General features: G+C 34.6%; 1 protein-coding gene across 3 annotated transcripts in view; it reads right to left on the reverse strand.

The window, feature by feature from the left end:
- Positions 1 to 424: 424 nt before the first annotated feature.
- LOC137762947 (membrane cofactor protein-like) overlaps positions 425 to 20459 on the reverse strand; it is a 62287-nt gene continuing 42252 nt past the window's right edge. The window contains exons 6-14 of one of the 3 annotated variants that reach the window (XM_068541520.1): positions 19852 to 20034; positions 19415 to 19459; positions 19258 to 19302; positions 17459 to 17506; positions 10783 to 10833; positions 9262 to 9297; positions 8699 to 8759; positions 8085 to 8128; positions 425 to 2763 (exon numbers count right to left, since the gene is read on the reverse strand). In XM_068541520.1, coding sequence (XP_068397621.1) covers positions 8119 to 8128; positions 8699 to 8759; positions 9262 to 9297; positions 10783 to 10833; positions 17459 to 17506; positions 19258 to 19302; positions 19415 to 19459; positions 19852 to 20034 — 479 coding nt within the window. In that variant the 3' untranslated portion in view covers positions 425 to 2763; positions 8085 to 8118. The remainder of the gene's footprint in view (positions 2764 to 8084; positions 8129 to 8698; positions 8760 to 9261; positions 9298 to 10782; positions 10834 to 17458; positions 17507 to 19257; positions 19303 to 19414; positions 19460 to 19851; positions 20035 to 20459) is intronic. The other 2 variants (XM_068541519.1, XM_068541521.1) reach the window with 2 other exon arrangements.

The raw sequence follows: 20459 nt of genomic DNA on the forward strand, positions 1-20459 counted from the left end.
GGAAGATGCCCAGGATCAGACAAGACCAGAGGCGCTTCAGCCAATAGTGAACCAGGAATACAGCAGAGAGCACAGGACGGATGGTCTGGCTTGACTGAGAGCAGGTTATCTGAAGTGTTGCAGAAAGAGAAGGCTTGGGAAGAAAAGTTGGGAATTAACTGTAGAAAGCTTTCAAGTATCTATCATGAAATGGACTTTATGCTGTGGGTAACAGAGGTAGGACTGAGCACCTTTGAGCAGGGGAGGCACGTGACCGCTGCGGAGGGGAGAAGCCTGGACATGTTTAAGTTAAGGCTCTGAGATGGGAGGGGCAGGAGTGGTGATTGTTGGAGGGGAATTCTTACAGAAGGTGGGCCCCGATTAGCAGCGTACTCCGATTTGAGATAAAACACACTGGAAATAAATGCATTATCACAAATGAAACTTCTCCATAATGACATTTTATTTTTTTAATAGATCTGAAGGTCCAATTCTCAAAATGCAGTTTTAAGAAACCTTTAAATTCAAATACACTTTTCCCTCTCTCATTTAAATAAACACTTCTAGAGAAAAATGGTGTCCCCATATATTTAATTGACAAATTATTTGACAAACAGAACATCATTTATATGTACACACATATTTCAATCTTACATATAAATATATTAAATTAGAAAAACTAATTTTGAAGTGGAAACTATACTATGAAAGTCAATTTATTTTGGTAAGCATAATAATCTTTGGTTGAAAACACTTCTTTGAGGGTTTAAAAAATATGTACTAGAGCCATCCCCTTGCTTCTAAGCAAGTGCTAGATTCTCGAAAATTATGTGGAAAAGGGTACAGCAAAACTTCAACTCTATATTTATCTCAGAATTCCTGAATTTATTCTCCTCAAATTTATCTTCCTAAAGTGCCTCATCAGAGACTACAAAGGGAAGAGCCACTTACATGGCCTTACAAACATGTCCTTAGGGAGTAAAACAATATTTACTCTGGTTCACTCTTGATTCTTTATTCATATATTTCTAAGGCAACGTTTCTTTGGCCCAATTTGTGCTACTAACTATAAAAGTGTGAAACAAAACATGTAAAAATGTAATTGGAGTTAGAGAGACACTCCCTCCTCTTTGGCCGCTGGCTCATTTGAAGGAGGCGCTGCCTGGTGTGAGGACAGAGAAGAGGGCTGGGATCTGTCCCACCTGAGCGTCAAGAGCTACCTTTGCTGTTTCCTCTTCCTGTCCCTTTGCATGACCTACAGCAAATCCAGAGAGTTAAGTTTGCTTTTCTGAAATATGGGGCTTCATTTTTACTCTGCCCTTTGCAGATGAGGTGAGACTCAGATTCTGATGCAACTTGAGGTTATCTGATGAATTTATTCCCTACAAAACTGCCTACATTCAGATGACATGTTTAAAGTAAGACATCTCTTTATTCAGGTGGGGAGAGAAAAACAGAATTTAGAGTGGATTCTAATTCTCTTAAAGAGTGGAATTCTTTTTAAGAAAACTACAAGCCCACAGTGTTCACTTTGTCCTGAGCTGGCATTCCTGCTATGGGTGTTAGAGCCCTCTAACTTTGTACAGAAGCATGCAACTGATGCTGAATTCTTCTGGATTTCTTAGACTGGTTTATTGTTATTAAAAGGGGCGAGGAACAAATGCCAGAAATAAACTTTATAGCGTCTCTAAATCACCAAGAGGTTACAAATTTTTAAAAATAGTATTTTAACCTATTAACTGTAAGAGTATTTTCCGGTAATATTCTTAGTTAAGGAAATCAAACTTTTATAATAAACAATATATAATGCATATTTTGGGATTGTTGAAGAATGAATCTTAAGAGTTGGCAATCATCTTTGAACAGAAAAGATTTCAAAATCACTTTCTTTACAAATGAAATGTAATGTCATTTTGAATTATATTTCTCTGAGTTTGGAAATTTTATAGAAAAAATATTTCCCCACCTTAACACTAGTGGGGATACTGTGTTGACTTGCCCTATAAATACAAGCGTTATTTAAGGAAAAACAAGCAAGATATTCAAACACAAATTCATACACATTTCAAAGAAGCATTAAAGGATGGTGACTATACTTAAGCCACATTAAAATGTTAGCACTATGGCTTAACAGTTCCATTCCTGACAGTGTAAGAAACTAGCAAATAATTTTTATAGATTTTTTTTTCTTTTAGTATTGAGATATAACTGACATATAACACTGCATAAGTTTAAGGTGTACAGCATGATTTGATCATGTATATATCACAAAATGATTACACGATAAATTTAGTTAACATCCATCACTTCACGAACCCACAAAAAAATTTTTTTCTTCCATGTGATTAGAAGTTTTAAGATCCACTTTCTTGGCAACTTGCCAATATACAATACAGTGTTACTAACTGTAGTCACTACGCTGTACATTACATCCCAGTACCTTTTTATCTTATAATTGGAAGTTTATATTTTCTGACCGCCTTTACTCAACCACCACCCCCAGCCCACCACCTCTGACGAAGGCAAATCTGATTTCTTTTTCTATAAGCTTGGTTTTTTGGATTCCACATATAAGTGAGATCATACAGTACTTGTCTTTCTTTATATGACTTATTCACCCAGCATAATGCCCTCAAGGTCCATCTGTATTGTCTCAAATGGCAGGATTTCCTTCATTTTCATGGCTTAATGATACATGGGTTTGTGGAAACCATTTAGTTCATCTACTCTGCTGGAGTGGTTGCCTTATCCTGGTAAGCGCTGTATGTAGCAATACTTTCTTTCCTACGAAGCAAGGTAAGAAAATAGGGTCAGAGGTGAACATAGTTAAGTACAAAAATTAAATTCCAGAAGCCCATTTAGAACATGGACAATTAAAAAAAAAACTATATACTAGTAAGAGTCACTGAACTAGGAATTAAATGATTCTTTTAAAATAATTCCAATGTTCAACCAGTCTCACTCTAGAAACCCTTCTTCTATTGCTATATTATAGTTTTGATTCCCTCCAAGACAAGAAATAGAGCAGTTGCATATACTTAGTAAATATTCCCTTATCTTAATTTAGGGCTAATGGGGAAGACTACAGAGAAACACACATTTTCCTAATATTGCAATTTAAAATCTAACTCTGAGATGAAACCTTTAAACAGCTAATGATTCCAGCAGCGTTCAAGATCAGTGAGTAATGCCTCATTTACCCCTCACAGTCAAGGAAAATCATGTGTTCTGGTTGGAGAGTCTCCTAAGTAACTAAAACTCACATAACACTTTTTTTTTGGTAACAACAGACATCTTTCTAAACTCTGTTATTCAAGTCCAGTGTTTTCCAAAGAAATATAATGCGAGTCACACAGGTAATTTTGAATTTTCTAGAAGCCACATCAAAAAAAGCATAAGCAGGAAACTTAGTTTTAACATATTTTACTTAACCTGATATCCACAGATTGTACATTTCTTTGCACTAAGTCTTTGAATCTGGTGTGTAGTGTGCACTGAAGCTCACCTTAAGTAGGATGAGCCACTTTTGATGTCCTCGGCAGCCACTCAGGGCTACTGACTCTGGAGCTGGAAAACGCAGTTCCAGTCCCTGCTTAGGAAACTGACTACAATAGACAGACTACAACCAAATGGGGACCAGTCAGTTATTTACAGTATGCCTGCCCCAGCAAACACTTCAGGGTGCCTACCCCATGTAAGAGCTAACCGTGTTAATTCTGGAGACTTTCACATTTCTCTTGGTGGGGGAGGCATCACGATGAACCAGCACTGTCACAGCACAATACTTGTTATATAGCAGTTTCCTCAGGACTATTCTGGGGAGTGATTCAATACTTAGGCCTATCCTGAATCCTCTAAGACCACTATATTTTACTAGTTTTTGAGGTCAGTACTTTTTTTTTTTTCTGTAGTAGTGAAATGCTTTTCTTTAAGTAGAATTTTAAATAGAAATCCAATATATGAGAAGGATAAATAAACATTAATATAAAAAATTTTTTTTTCTTTCTTTTTTTCAGCAACACCCCTTAGGTTTCGGGATCTTGGTTACCCAACGAGGGACTGAACCCATGCCCCCTGCAATGGAAGTGCGGAGTCCTAACTACTGGACCACCAGGGAAGTCCCTGCATTAATGTAAACTTAAAGAAACATTAATTTGATATAACAACAAAGCTATTTGAAGATGATTAAAATGTGAAAGTGAATTATTGTACTAATTACAGTTATGTCATATTACCTTCAGCATTCATTAAGTTAACTTCAAGTGTTTACAGACAACTTGAAGCCCACGGCCCATCTGAAAACTAGTTTCCTGGTTGGCTTTAGCCTCAAAGGAATCCTAAGAGAACCAAGCAGATACATAGGGCTGGGTAGGCCCACAGTGCCATTCTAGTTGGTATGTTTTGTCTTCCCCTTTGCCCCTGTGATCAAAGTCACCACTTTGCTTTTACTAAGAAATTGCCCTTCGTATTGGCCATTGTAGAATCTGCTCCCAAACTCATGACTGTAACCTAGGGTAGCGCCTCACATTATAAGTGGTGGGAAACATAACTCCTCTTTTCCTGGCCATGCAGACACACATTCTGGCACAAAAGGAGGAACTTCCAATTCATTTCATTCAGAGACAGAAGGTAGAGGGGGTTAAAAGACTTAAGGCAATGCATTCCATAATTTTCCAAAATCTGAGGATTTTTTGTTGGTGGTGGTTTCTCTTTTATATGTTAAAAATATCCTGGCCAGGGGAAACAGATAAATGCCTTTAAAGAATTAATATTTACAAGTGGAAATTGAATTTCTTTACAAAATTAAGTGAAATGTATTTTGGTTTCTGTCAAAAAACCAAAATGAACTTAAAATGAACACATTCTGTGATTATTTCCCATTGGGCTGAAAAATTCCCCCAGCTTTGGATTCATAGCTGCTAGAAGGTAGAGCAGCTAGACAGTCTGATGAAAGGACAAGAGGGACGTTACTCTGTTGGCGCCTATATCAAAGCAAGAGCCTGTCAATGCACATTATTTTACATTAAAACAGGGAAGGTAGGAGAAAACATCAATAATCTAGCAAAGGGAACAGGAATTCAAATGTCCTCTTGGATGTCTACTGCCCACTTATCTTAGTTCAGTTTATCAATATCTAAATATTCATTGAATATTTTTCAGAAGAAAGGACACCTCTAAAAAGGAACGCAACAGAAAGCAGATATGTTTTCATGATAAAAGCAAACCTTGCTCTCATCTTTTCTCAGAGAGAAATAAAATTTACTTGTCTGTGGCTCTCACCAGTTAGGGTGTGCTGAACAAAGGAAGGGAACAGGGATGAATAAAATAGTGACGTCAAACCAAAAGGAAGCAAGAGTGGCATAAAAATGGGATAAAATCAATGATGGAGGAGAAGGGAAGTAAAGCTGACAATTAGGTTCATAAATTATGGCTCTCCTGATTCTCATTAGGAACTTGAAACAGGATTTTGGTGCAAGAAGCTACTTTACCTTTGAAGTCTTACAGATCATCCAGCAGGTAAACAGATTCTAAATTTGTGTGCAATCTGTTTACCTCTGAAACCTCTTCGCCTGAAGTGAATAATGTAAACTCTCTTTCACAGAATAAGATTGTATGAGGAGAAATGGTCCTGGTCTCTAGCACCTTAGATTTTGAGGCAATACACAGAGCATGTATTAATTCCATGTAATACTGTCTCAGAAATCGATTTTATGACATCATATATTTTCAGATGGATCTTTTGCATCGAGGACAGTTTCTTCCTGTGGCACAATTGTTTTCACCTGAGGGAAGATCTCTGTAAAACTTATTACATGACTTCCCATTTTTCTAGGATGGCTCTAAATTTTGTAAATATGCTCTCTCAACTGTTACAACATCTTTGTTATTTACTAGTTTTTGTTTAAAATTTTTTAAAGCCTTTGTTCAATGCTCAAGAATTTGAGAACCAGGTAGAAAAATGTTCAAGTTAATTTGAGCATTCAAGTTTTTACCCATGTCATTGTACTCCCCACCACCTGAACTGGATTCACCATTTATATTATATCCAAAAATGCTTCAGTAATATTAATTTAAGCAGACAGCTTAAAAATTACAGTTACTGGATCAGTCATTATTAATATAACATGAAAATATTTTAAAATTACAACAAATAATAAATATCCTTAATGGAAAAAAAGAAAAAGTACTCAGTCACTGTTACTAAAATACATAAATTATTGCAATAATTCTAATGAACTTAAAAAACTCTCACTTATCCAGTGATGATTTAACCCGAGTAGAGAAAAGCATGCATTTATGAAAAAAATATTCACAACAAATAATTGAAAACATTACGTAAACAAAAGGTATTTGTTTTTTGGAACCACACAGTCAGGACATGCAAGACAGGACTCAAGCAACAGCAAAGGAGAGGGCAAGGGCTATGGATTCCAAGGCTGGAAAGTTTAGCTGAAGAGTTAGTTAAGAAAGGAGACTGCAAGGGAAAAGGAAGGAGGGTGTAGATGGAGCCCATCAGACCAACTGGGATCCTATTCTAGTCTTAGTTGAGAGCTAAGAAACAGGAAACTATAACAGAGTACTTTAACCCTGTGGCCATATTTCATCATAATTTAATGGTCTTAAAAATGACTACTTATACTATTTTCATGCTTTGGTATAAATATTGTAGCAGGGTAATTGTGTTCCCAAATTATCATAAATACAAGTTTATATCAAATCCATTTTGTATCAAGTTTTAACAGCAAATGTGTGTTTTTTTATTTTAGTTTTGGCCGCGCCACGAGGCTTGCAGGTTCTTAGTTCCCCAACCAGGGATTGAACTCCAGCCCACAGCAGTGAAAGTGCTGAGTCCTATCCACTGGACCGCCAGGGAACTCCCATTAACAGCAATTCTGGATTACTGTGCCTGGTATCCTGCTTCCAGAGTTATCCCTAGGAATAGAGAAGCAACTGCATATATTTTACAGTCTTGTAAAGGAGTTTCTAAAGCAACAAAAGCAATTTGGGGGGGAAAATATGGACATTAAACAATGCAAAGAATATAATAAAAATATTTACCTTTTTAAAAGAAAGGCAAACTAAAGCTAGGTATTACTTCACATTCTTTTAAAGAAGCATACACATAAATGAGGAGTCTTTAAAAAATCCAATAATCTTAAACAGGTAAAACACTTCCCAATAAGCTTGATGGTGTTTCTTCAAGTTAAAGAGCACGGGCACATCAGGAATGGTCTACACCCTGGTTTCTCAAAGTGTAGTCCAGGCCCAGCAGCCTCATCACTTGGGAACGCGTTAGAAATGGGATCTCAGATCTCTAACGCTACTGAAACTTTAAGCTGGGGGATACGATGCTCAGATAATTGTTTGGCTTTAAAAGACTCATTAACTGGTAGCTAGAGAGAGTTTTTGGTTAATACTTGTTAGGGAACCTTATTTTGGTGTAGTGATGTTTTAAACAAAGAAGGAAAGTGAGGAGCAGAAAGCTATTTTGTTTTGCTTTCTTTACAGGTTATTTCTAGATAAACCTTTTAGACTTGTCAAATATTTCACTGATAGTACTTCCTTCTCAGATTGCTGTGTACATGTAATTTAAAAAATATACTGCTGATAGAGAAATCAAATATGCATACTATGTGTTCTACAAATATAAGATTTAAGATTCAAATGAAGGCACTGTGGATATTTTTAAAAGATAACCAAGAAATATAAAAAGAGTTTTAGCTCTTTATGAGTGACGAATGTACTTTTATTATGTAGTCCAAACCCAGTGATTAATATAAAAGGAATATATATCATAAAGCCATGAATACCAATTGTTTTTAATTATTAGTTCGATTTCAAAGATATTTCCAAAGTAATAGGGGGAAAAAAATCACTAAAAGTCAGACATATCAAAGCACCTAATCTTGCTCTATGCTCCAGTTTTATTCTAAGTCTTTCATTAGATTTTAAATTATTTCATTAAAATTTAAGATGATGTTTAAAAACTCTATTCTCCTTAGAAGATATGTATTTGTACCTTTTTTTTCAATTTTAAGTCCCCCCCCTTATTTCATTTTTATAGATAAAAAGACAAAGTTCATAAAGTGCCTTATAAATCTTACCCTCTCAGCAACTTTTAGTTTAACCCAATCAGTTTTACCGCGACCTAGTAAATTAAGAGAACATAAGAGGGAAATCAAATAGTGTTGCCTAAAATTCCCCAGTTTAACTTGTATAAATAACAAATCTAAAAGAAAGCAAACTGGGTATCTGAATGAGCCATCTATGTAGCTTCTTACTACTACCTAAGTTATACAGACAACTGAAAACTTTCACCATAAAAATTACAGTGGCTACAGCTGTCAAAGTCTCCACAGTGAACCATTTTATAATATTTAATCTTGGCCATTAGTCCAATCTAGGAAGTTGGGTACACCTAGGATAGAGAAAGCCCCAAAACGGTCCATGATTTACTACAGCACTTAAACCTCAAATCCCACAGAAATTTTTCTTACATCATAATTAGCTGAAGCAACCTGCACAGATTACTCTTGTTGCAATGATATGGAAAGCAGCTGAAAAACATTTTTAGTAAAGAAATGTAATTCAGACAACACACTCATGCAGGTGCATTTTTTGAAAAAACAACATGCAATACAGACTACAAACAAAAACTGCACAGAACTATGTCAACTGTGAGAAGGACCAATAAATAAAAAAACATGGTTTAATTTACCCTTTCTTCTTTTTCCAAAAAGAGAAGCAGATGCCGCAGACAACTACTCCAACGCCAAAAACTACAAGAAATCAGGAAACAAATGATATGTAACTGTGAAAAATCATTGCCAAGATTCAAAATCTAGCAGAAGAAATAAATGATGGTCAGATTTCCATGGCTAGAAAATGTTATCTTATTTAAGCACATATACATTTACATTCCCTCTGGACTCTTCAGTATCAGTCCAGTTCTTTGCATTAAACAGTACAGAGTAAGTCAGAGAAGAGTCCTTGATTAATTGAGAAAATTACCCAAAGCATATTTGGGATGCAAACTCATACGAGCAATGATCTTGAAACAACTTGTATTATTTAAGGTTTGTTAGTAACTGGACATGTAGAATACAAAGGAATAGACAAACACTAATACAAGGTAGTGTATTATATAAAAGGTCAGGTTTTTCCTGTTTTACTTAATTTCAAGGTATAAAGCCACAGAAATTGAAAAATCTTTTAAAAAACGATTGCACTTCTTCAGAGTAATGTCTTGATTTAATTGGTATCAAAGTTTGGGATACGTACATGCACCAATGACAATTGCAACAATGATTCCTGCACCTGAGAAAAAATGAAAACAGTTTGGGAGATAAGTACCTAGGGGTCTCCAGGTAGCAGCTGCATTTTAATTTGATCAGATCATCTATAACTACAAAGAAAAAATTATCAATCTAGTTTTAGCATGACTGCTAGTGCTTCCAGGTTATTTTCATCACAGAACCCTTCTAATCACATTCCAGGGTTAGGACACACCTTGTGAAACTCCTAACAGGAGCCTCACTTTTCATTGTTGTATGCTGTAGCTACCACACTAGGTTATTTAGTAAAGGTAACTAAGACAATTAGAATTTACTAGTTTAGAGGAAAATCATTTTAGAAATGTAGTAGCCCACTATAGTTCGTTTAGTTCAACATTCAGTCTTTTATTACTTATGATTTTGTTAGAAATTTAACATATATTTTTTTCCCTAAGTGGGTCTGTAGAATAAGTCATAAATAGAGTGCTATTAATCTATCATATAGACGTTATTTGCAGAGTCTTCACAAACAATACATCATTGTATCATCACAGCTCCTATTCCCCTTTCCCCCCAGATTAAGACTACAAGGAGATTTGCTCTAAGAATGTAAAGGGAACACCAGGGCACATGGATAAAACCTATGCACAGAAACGTAAACATGCATTTTTGACTATCCAAAGAGCAATAAATAATACTACCAAATCTTAATTCTTAGAAATGTTTGTCAGTAGTACCTCTGCTTCTAAACTGCCATTACTTTTATTATCTATAACTCATAGCATAAAATGTCATGTTCAGCTCTGTTCTTTTTACTTCATAAATATTATCAAGTGTAAGCATCTTGAGATGGTACTGGATTCACTTGACACAGTGGCAATTTGACCAGTTTTCAGAGGGAAAACATAACAAGCCTAAAGTACATTTTATAAAAAGATTAACCTTACTAGTCTAAAGTAAAGTAATAGCTATTTTTCATTTCCTTATCAGTAAATCTTTATATTTCATTTAACTGTCACAACTATACTTCATCAAGTTCTTTAACACATATGTGTGAACTATGTGAGCCAACATTAAGTGTGCTACCCCAGCTTGATATAGAAAAACTAACCCAACTAGTAGTACTTTAAGGCTTGTACATACAAGGTACCAGTAGAAGGAAAATTTATCTAAAAATTGCCATTACATAGTAACACTATCACATGGAAAACAAGCTATGTTTTATGTATATTAAACTACATATAACTGTATTATTTAAGAAAGTAAACTTATCATGCTAGGAAGCCTAAATTGGGGAACCTCTTAAAAACTGTATTACCCACATGTGCCTATACATAGTACCACTTATATTTGTCATGGTATCTTCACCTTTAAAATTACTTAAAATGTACAATTTTACAATTACACATTGAACAATTATCACCAATTTGTGACATGTTGTCTCTTTTCTAACTACAGATAACGGTAATATTTCCATGTTGAAAACTAGGGCCTCATGATGCAGGGTTATTAACAACCAAAATAATACCTAAACTCTCAGCATCTTTAGGTGGTGTTTCATCACTGGGACTGGGATATCCTAGAAAAAAAGAAAAAAATGGAAGTAAAAAAAAGGAGAAAAAACAATAAAGCTTAAAGTCCTCTAAATTCATAGCTTTTGATTTTTTGACTTTGTACAAAAACCCTTAAAATTTCATTTTCCTTATGTAAACTATATTAACGTTTCTCATTAAAAGTAGTATCAAAATATTATAAATTTATATTCAGTATCAAAGCATTCTTCTTCCTGTCCAGTAACATTTCCTGGGACAATATTCTGTGGTACAGCAAACAAATTAATCATTAGTGTGTTGTCAGAATTATCCTATGGATTCAGTGTGATTATACTTAAAACTAAAATTAAGAAAACAATCCCTGGGCTTCCCTGGTGGCGCAGTGGTTGAGAATCTGCCTGCTAATGCAGGGGACACGGGTTTGAGCCCTGGTCTGGGAAGATCCCACATGCCGCAGAGCAACTAGGCCCGTGAGCCACAACTACTGAGCCTGCGCGTCTGGAGCCTGTGCTCCGCAACAAGAGAGGCCATGATAGTGAGAGGCCCATGCACCGCGATGAAGAGTAGCCCCCACTTGCCGCAACTAGAGAAAGCCCTCGCACAGAAACGAAGACCCAACACAGCCAAAAATAAATAAATAAATAAACCAAAAAAAAAAAAAAAAAGAACCATTATCCTGTGGTAACATCCTACTGATTATTAAAAAAAAAGAAAAGAAAAAAAAAAAAAAAGAAAACAATCCCATTTACAATCAAATCAAAAAGAACAAAATACCAAGAAATAAGTAGGTAAAAGACCTATATTCAGAAAACTATAAGACACTGATGAAAGAAATTGAAGACAACACAGATGGAAAGATATACTGTGCTTGGACTGGAAGAATTAATATTGTTAAAATGACCATACACCCCAAGGTGATCTACAGATCCAATGCAATCCCTATCAAAATACTAGAAAAAATAATTCTAAAATTTGTATGGATACAAAAAGATCCCGAATAGCCAAAACAATCTTAAGAAAGAATAACAAAGCTAGAGGTGTCACACATCCTGACTTAAAACTATGCTACAAAGCTAAAATAATCAAAACAGTATGGTCCTAGCACAAAAACAGACACATAGAACAATGGAACAGAAGAGAGAGCACAGAAGTAAACCCACACCTATATGGAAAATTATCTACAACAAAGGAGACAAGAAAACATAATGGGGAAGAGACAGCCTCTTCAATAAATGGTGTTGGGAAAATTGTACAGCAACATGAAAAAGAATCAAACTGAACTACTTGCTCACAAAATATACAAAAATAAACTCAAAATGGATTAAAGATTTAAATTTAAGACCTGAAACCATAAAACTTGTAGAAGAAAACATAGCAAATACCCTTTTTTTACTTTAGCCTTAGCAATATTTTTTTGGATGTCTCCTCAGGCAAGGGAAACAAAAGTAAAAAAACCAAATGGGACTACATCAAGCTAAAAAACTTTTACACAGCAAAGAAAACTATCAACAAAAAGAAAGGCTACCTATGAATAGGAGAAGATATTTGCAAACAATATATCTGACAAGGGGTTAATATCCAAAATATACAAAGAACACATACAACTCAACATCAAAAAAAAACAAAGAACCCAGTTTAAAAATAGGTAGAAGACCTGAATAGACATTTTTCCAAAGAAGTCATACAGATTGCCAACAGGCACATGAAAGATGCTCAACATCACTACTCATCAGGAAGTACAAATCAAAAGCACAATGATATATCACCTCACACCTGTCAGAATGGCTATCATCAAAAAGACAACAAATAACAAATACCAGTAGGGATGTAGAGAAAAGGGAACCCCTGTGTACTGTTAGTGGGAATGTAAATTGGTGCAGCCACTATTGAAAACAGTATGGAGATTCCTCAAAAAATTAAAAATAGAACTACCATACAAGCCAACACTGGGTATTTACCCTAAGAAAATGAAAACACTTATTCAAAAAGTATATGCACCCCTATGTTCACTGGCACATTATTTACAATAGCCAAGATATGGAAGCAAACTAAGTGCCCATCCATAGATGAATGTTACTTTGTTAAAGTTTCCTTCTATTACAAATTGGATCCTAAATTGGTTTTAAGCCCTCCTGTACACACGCACTACATCTTCTTTATCCATAAATATATATATATACACACACACATTCACACATACAATGGAATAAAAAAAGAATGAAATCTTGCCAACTGCGACAACATGGATAGACCTAGAGGGTATTATGCTAAGTGAAGCAAGTCAGACAGAGAAAGACAAATACTATATGATTTCACTCATATGTGGAATCTAACAAAACAAATAAACATAACTAAACAGAAAGAGAGTCATACATAGAACAAACAGGTGGCTGCCAGGAGGAGAGGATTCGAGGTACGGGGAGGAGAGAAATAGATGAGGGAGATTAGGAGGTAAAAACTTTCAGTTACTGAATAAATGAGTCATGGGTATGAAATGTAAGGTATGGAGAATATAGTCAATAGTTATGTAATATCTTTGTATGGTGACAGATGGTAACTAGACTTACCATGGTGATCATTTTGAAATGTATGAAAATATTAATTATGTTGTATACCAGGAACTAACATAGTGCTGTAGATCAATTATACTTCAAAAACAAACAAACAAACAAACTCATAGAAAGAGATCAGATTTGTGGTTAAGAGAGTCAGAGGGTGGGAGGAAAGGGGAATTGCATGAAGGCAGTCAAAAGGTGCAATCTTCTAGTTATAAGATAAATAAGTACTAGGGATGTAATGTACAACATGATAAATATAACTAACACTGTTGTATGTTATGTAAGAAAGTTGTTAAGAGAGTAAACTCTACGAGTTCTCATCACAAGGAAAAAAGTTTTTTTCTATTTCCTCAATTTTGTATTATATAAGATGACAGATGTTCACTGAACTTACTGTGGTAATCATTTCATGATGTATGCAAGCCAAATCATTATGATGTAAAATGTAAACTTTATACAGTGCCCTATGTCAGTTATATCTCAACAGAACAAAAAAACTAAAAGGTACAGGAGGGCTTAAAAACAATTTAGAATCTGATTTGTAATAGAAGGAAACTTTAACATAATAAAGACCATTTATAAAAAATCCATAGCTAACATCATATTCAATGGTGAAAAACTGTAAGTTTTTCCCTTAAGATAAGAAACAACCCAGGATGCCTGCATTTGCCATTTCTATTCAACATAACACTGGAAGTTCTAGACAGAGCAATTAGGCAAGTAAAAGAAATAAAAAGCGTCCAAATTGGGTAAGAAGAAATAAATGATCTCTGTTCCAGATGACATGATCTTATAAAAGGACAACTCTAAACATTACACACACATACACACACACACACACACACACACACATACACACACACACACACACCTGATAGAATAAAAGAATTCAGCAAAGTTGGCTGGAGGCTACAAAATCAACAAACAAAAATCAGTTGCATTTCTATACATGAGCAATGAACAATCCAAAAAGAAAATTAAGGAAACAATTCCATTTACAATAGTATCAAAAAGAATAAAATACTTGGGAATAAACTAACCAAGGAAGTGCAACATTCATACAGTGAAAACTACAAAACATTGCTGAAAAAAAATTAAAGACATAAATAAATGGAAAGACATCCTGTGTTCATGGATTGGAAGACTTAATATTATTAAGATGTTAACACTACACAAAGCAATCTACATATTAAATGCAACCCCATCACCATCTTGAAAATCCATTTTGCAGAAATAGAAAAATCAAACCTATAATTCATATAGAATCAAGGGACTAGCAATAGCCAAGAAAAATCTTGAAAAAGAAGAGCAAAGTTGAGAGGGCTCATACTTCCTGGTTCCAAAACATACTAAAAAGCTACAATAATCAAAACAGAGTGGTACTGGCATAGAAACAAACACACAGACTAATGGAATAGAGTAGAAAGCCCAGAAATAAACCCTTGCTTATATAGTTAAATGACTGTCAACAGGGTGCTAAGAACATTCAATGGGGAAAAATGGGGAAAGGACAATCTCTTCAACAAATGGTTCTTGGAAAACTGATATCCACATGCAAAATAGTGAAGCTGGACACTTACATCATATACAAAAATTAATTCAAAAAGGATCATAGAACTAAACTTAAGAGCTAAAACTGTAAGATGCTTAGAAGAAAACATAGAGGACAATCTTCATGATATTGGATCTGGCAATGATTTCTTGGATGTCACACCAAAAACACAGGCAACAAAAGAACAAATAGATAAATTGGACTTTACCAAAATTAAAAACCTTTGTGCTTCAAATGACACTACCAACAGAGTGAAAAGGCAATACACAGAATGGGAGAAAACATCTTCAAATAATGTATCTGATAAGAGATTAATATCCAAAATACATAATGAACTCCTAAAACTCAACAACAACAAAAAACCAATTCAAAAATAGGCAACGGACTTGAGCAGACATTTCTCCAAAGAAGATCTATAAGAGACCAATAAGCACATGAAAAGATGATCAATTACTAATCATTAGGGAAATTTAAAAAAAGAAAACCACAATGAGATACTACTTTACATGTATAAGGATGGCTATTATCAAAAAACAGAAAAATAAGTGTTGACAAAGATGTGGAGAAATTAGAACTTATGTGTATCACTGGTTAGAATGTAAAATGGTGCAGCCACTGAGGAAGACACTAAGTTTGTTCCTCAAAAAGGGAAACACAGAATTACCATATAACCCAATGTGTTATTCAGAATAGCCAAAAGGTGGAAACAACCCAAGTGGCTATCAACAAGTGAATGGATAAACAAAATATGGTATATACAAATAATTCAATATTATTCAGCCATAAAAGGGAATACAGTTCTGCTACATGTTACAAGAGGGACAAACCTTGAAAACATCATGCTAAGTGAAATAAGTCAGAAGTGATTCTACTTCTTGACCTAGAATAGTCAAATCCATAGAGATAGAAAGTAGAATATTGGTTACCAGGGCTGAGGGGAGGGAGAATGGAGGGTTATTATTAAATGGATATAATCTTTCATTTTGAGATGATGAAAGAGTTGTGATGATAGCTAGTAGTGATGTACTTAATGCCACTGAAATGTACACTTAAAATGGTTGAAATAGTCAAAAAAAAATTTTATCTAGAAAAATTAACATAGAAAATAGTCTGAACATTTCTGAAAAGGATGTCTTCTGCCAGATATTAAAACATATCATAGTACCGCCATCAAAAAATCGACTTAGTGGGGGCACAGGAATGGACAGAGATCAAGGGAACAGAGAGAAGACTAGAGCACCTATGACTTTATTTAATGTATGATAAAAACTGGCACTTCAAAACAGCTGTAGAGAAGACAACTTATTCAACAAATAGTTCTACTTAGCCATTAGATGGGGTGGGTGGAATGGAGATGAACCTAATCTCATTCCACATACCACAATGAATTTCAGATAAAACAACGATGTAATGCAAATAATGCAATCAGGATGTATGGTTAAGATGTTCATATAATTTCAGCATGGGGAAGTCCTGAAGCTTTTATAAGAAGGATACACAGTCATAGCCATTAGGGAAAAGATCAGTACACCCAGCTAGCTACCTATCAATGTAAAATGCACATGTAAATGAGAAAATAGGAGAATAGTCAAATATGGTATATATTAAAGTCATCATTAAAAAGGATGGGAGTAAATCTAAAAACAACCCCAATTCAAGACATTAAATGGAAAAAGTGAAAGTTTCAGAAAAATATGAGCAGCCTAATGCCATTTTTGGTTACGAAAAAAAAAATGCCAAAATATGTATAAGTACACATATAAAGATGTTGATGTACAGAAATAAAAAGATACCCTAGGCTTCCCTGGTGGTGCAGTGGTTGAGAATCTGCCTGCCAATGCAGGGGACACGGGTTCAAGCCCTGGTCTGGGAAGATCCCACATGCCGCGGAGCAACTAGGCCCATGAGCCACAATTGCTGAGCCTGCGCGTCTGGAGCCTGTGCTCTGCAACAAGAGAGGCCGCGATAGTGAGAGGCCTGCGCACCGCGATGAAGAGTGGCCCCCACTTGCCGCAACTGGAGAAAGCCCACGCACAGAAACGAAGACCCAACACAGCCATAAATATAAATAAATAAATAATAAAAGATACCCTAAACTATTAAGTGATGATTCAGGAAATGGACTAGAGAAAGAGGAGGAGAAGTAATCTTTTACTCTGTATGCTTTCATAATGTTTGAAATTTTACAAATTCATATTCATATACTATTTATGTAATTAAAAGTTATAAAAAGCAATATATATACCCAATAATATAAAATTTTAAAAGAAAACTGACTAGTAAATATAAGGCAAAAAAAAAAAAAAAAACCTAGAAAAAAAGTTCACTTTAAACAGGCTTTGATGAGTTCTGACAAATCAACAAGAAATATTTTAGAAACCAAATAGAAAAATGAAAAAAGGACATGAATAAATAACTGTAGATGAAAAAAGCTCAGCTTCACTGATAATTAAATAAATGCAAATTAATATGTGACATCATTTTTCACTCATCACCCTAAAAAGTTCTAAGCAATATATGTAGAATAAAGAACTGCTGAACCTGGATGACTTGATCCCAGAGTCGTAGTTGGATGAGTAGGCTTGGAATCTGGAAAAAGAAATTTGATTCAATTCTCCAGACTTATCAATACAAAATTATGGATCTACTTTTGATATTTTAAAAAGATTATTTCTCAAATTGAATTATTTCTCAAAATGAAAAATACACATACTTCCTAATATTTGCAATTCTGCTTCTGTGAAGTTAACCTAAAATATATATTTACACAAGTACATACGAATGTATCCATAAGAATGTTCACTATGGGATGTTCACTATGGCTTTGTATTATATAATGGAAATCCTAGAAGTTAACTAATAATAAACCATAAAAATATGTGTTCAGAATAAAGATATGAATCTTTAAAAAAATACCATCCACATAGTATCCTATTACATAATTTGTATCCTTTTCTTTTCCACGTAGTATTTTGTCCACATTTTTTTCATATTTGCATAATCAGATCTACCTTATCACCATTGTATGTCGCTAATGATCCTTTTCATACTCTCTAACTGATGATAAAAAATGATTGACAGTCTCATGAGGAATTTGGATTTTTGATATTTAAAAAAAAACCCCTGTAGTTTACCTTCTTTATAAATTTGTCCTCACAATTCTCTCTTCTTCAAACACTAAACTGTATCAGTGTTTTATAAATCCTTTATAAAATGCTTATGGTCAATTCTTTCAAAAGAGCCTATCAACAAACATAGTATACCACAGTGCATAGTCCCAATAGGACCATGTGAGTAAACAAGGATGGGTCAATATCATCCACCAAAAAAAACATCTTTTTCCCCCCCAAAACTTCACAGCCCTCACCAAGGTACTCAAGGAGATTACTGGATACCAGGTTTACAGGAATTATAAAAAGGTGTTCTAATTACCATGTTAACATGAAAAATTAACCTCAGTCCTTAAAATATTAGGACAATAGGAAGTAAACAAATTAAAAGCCAGTAGATGACATTTGTTTGAGTCATTAAACAATGGGACACTGGAACCTATAGAAATGATGTTACTTTAGTGAGCAGAGCCACACTGGGACCCTGAGTGCAGTCTGCCCAGGCTAATGCTCTTCCTCTCTTCCTCTTGTCTCTTGCTTCTGCTGCAACCAAAGAGAAGAAGCCAGAGATAGCAGCCCTGAAATCAGGAAGATAATTCCTTCCACCATATCAAAATAGTCTGTCAAGTCTTAGGCAGAGCAGCTAATCAGTAGTCCCTGCAGAACCAAACTGGTCACGGTCTGGGAAAAGAAACATAGTCCTAGACCCAGAAGATACCCTGTAAAGGTGTCAACAGATCACTTTTAAAATGAATAAATTATCAATGTCGATGACACAGAAAACATACATGTTAAAAAACAGACGCCATGGACCTTCCTCTGCATTAATATTAATTTGAGTTATGCTGTAATGCATACAAGCTACCTTTAAGAGCTTTCTAGATACCAGGCACTGTGCTAAGTGCTTTAAATGGATCCCATTTGAAATTTACTATCACTCAGTAAGGAAGGTTTTAAATCATCCACCAAAAAAAACATCTTTTAATCTTTTTACATGTAAGTAAACATGTTTAAAGTTTACTTAACTTGCCACCTGCTTACATCTGCAGACTACTGCAAATAATTTTAAAGTCACTAAATGTAACAACTAAAATGGCTGTTAATATGTTCTTTTTCCTTTCATTCCTAAAATTGATGAATGAGTGTAAATCATAGGAATTTAAAAGATTTTGAAAAAAATCACAAGGAATGTAAACGATTTTGAAATATATAAGCAGGAAGTTACTAGACCTGAGACACTGGGAATTGGAGGTTGGGAACTGGGAGGAGTTGACACTGGAAAACAAAAAAAAATGTAGATTGGATCAAACACTTGGGAGTTACTGCTGGCATTTTCACCAGGAATTTAAAAGACTTTTGAAAAAATATATGCAGGTAGTTACTAAACCTGAGGCACTGGAAATTGGAGGCTGGGTACTAGGAGTAGTTGACTCTGGAAAACAAAATAATGTAGACTGAATAAAAAACTTGGGCATTATTATTTTCTTTTCATTAATATGAATTCTGCCTTTCACTCTTATTTAGGTAAAACTTTCTATGCTTCTATTTACTCTGAAAAACGATTGCTATTCATTTTTACATGTAAAAAATGCCAAACAAGAGAAATTTATATACGTGTGTGATGTACATGAAATGCTAAGACCCTATAAAGACATCCAAAATTGCAACAGCAGATTTCTTTGTGAATTTGAAGTCGTACAACTATCATAGAAATGAATACAAGACAGTTAAATACGAAAATTGTTTCTTTTCTATTATTCTGTATCATTGATATTTAATCTCAAAGAAAAAAAAAACAACAAAGGAAAACGACAATATTTATACCTTTAGTACATGTTGGTATCTCAGGCTCCCAAGTACTGTTCGCACTACAGACAATTTTGTTGCTGCCATTAAGCTTAAAACCCTTGTTGCATCTATATACAATCGTCGCTTTGTAGTAAAATTTTGGTCCGAGTCCTGAGACTATCACTCCATTTTCAACGTATGGATATACACATTTGACCACTGAAAAACGGAGAAATTCCAGAATTAATGGAAAGCTGCTTTCACATAGGACCAGAAAAACTAGTGCAAAGTAATAATTTCCAGTGGAAAGAAAGAGGAAAGGAATGAAAAGATGTTAATTGAAAAAAAAAAAAAAAGACTTTGTGCATTTGAATTCCAGGTGAAGAGATCTGGAGAAATCTAATAACCTTTTCCCACCTAAAACAGGCTGTCATTATAGTTTATTTGCTTTCCTACATTTTCTTTCCATTATTGACAAGTTTTGAGAAAGGTCTGAGTACCAGACACAAATTCAGGGTAAGTTCAAAAGAAACTTTCAATGCTCTTTAGCTCTAGGATTTTTTTAAGATCATGCTGACACTAACTGCGGTACCCTGCTCTTTTAGAAAGGCAGCAAAAACTTTTCTTAGAAGGTAATATTTGAG

This window comes from Eschrichtius robustus, chromosome 3 (genome assembly GCF_028021215.1).
Source record: "Eschrichtius robustus isolate mEscRob2 chromosome 3, mEscRob2.pri, whole genome shotgun sequence".
NCBI lineage: Eukaryota > Metazoa > Chordata > Mammalia > Artiodactyla > Eschrichtiidae > Eschrichtius > Eschrichtius robustus.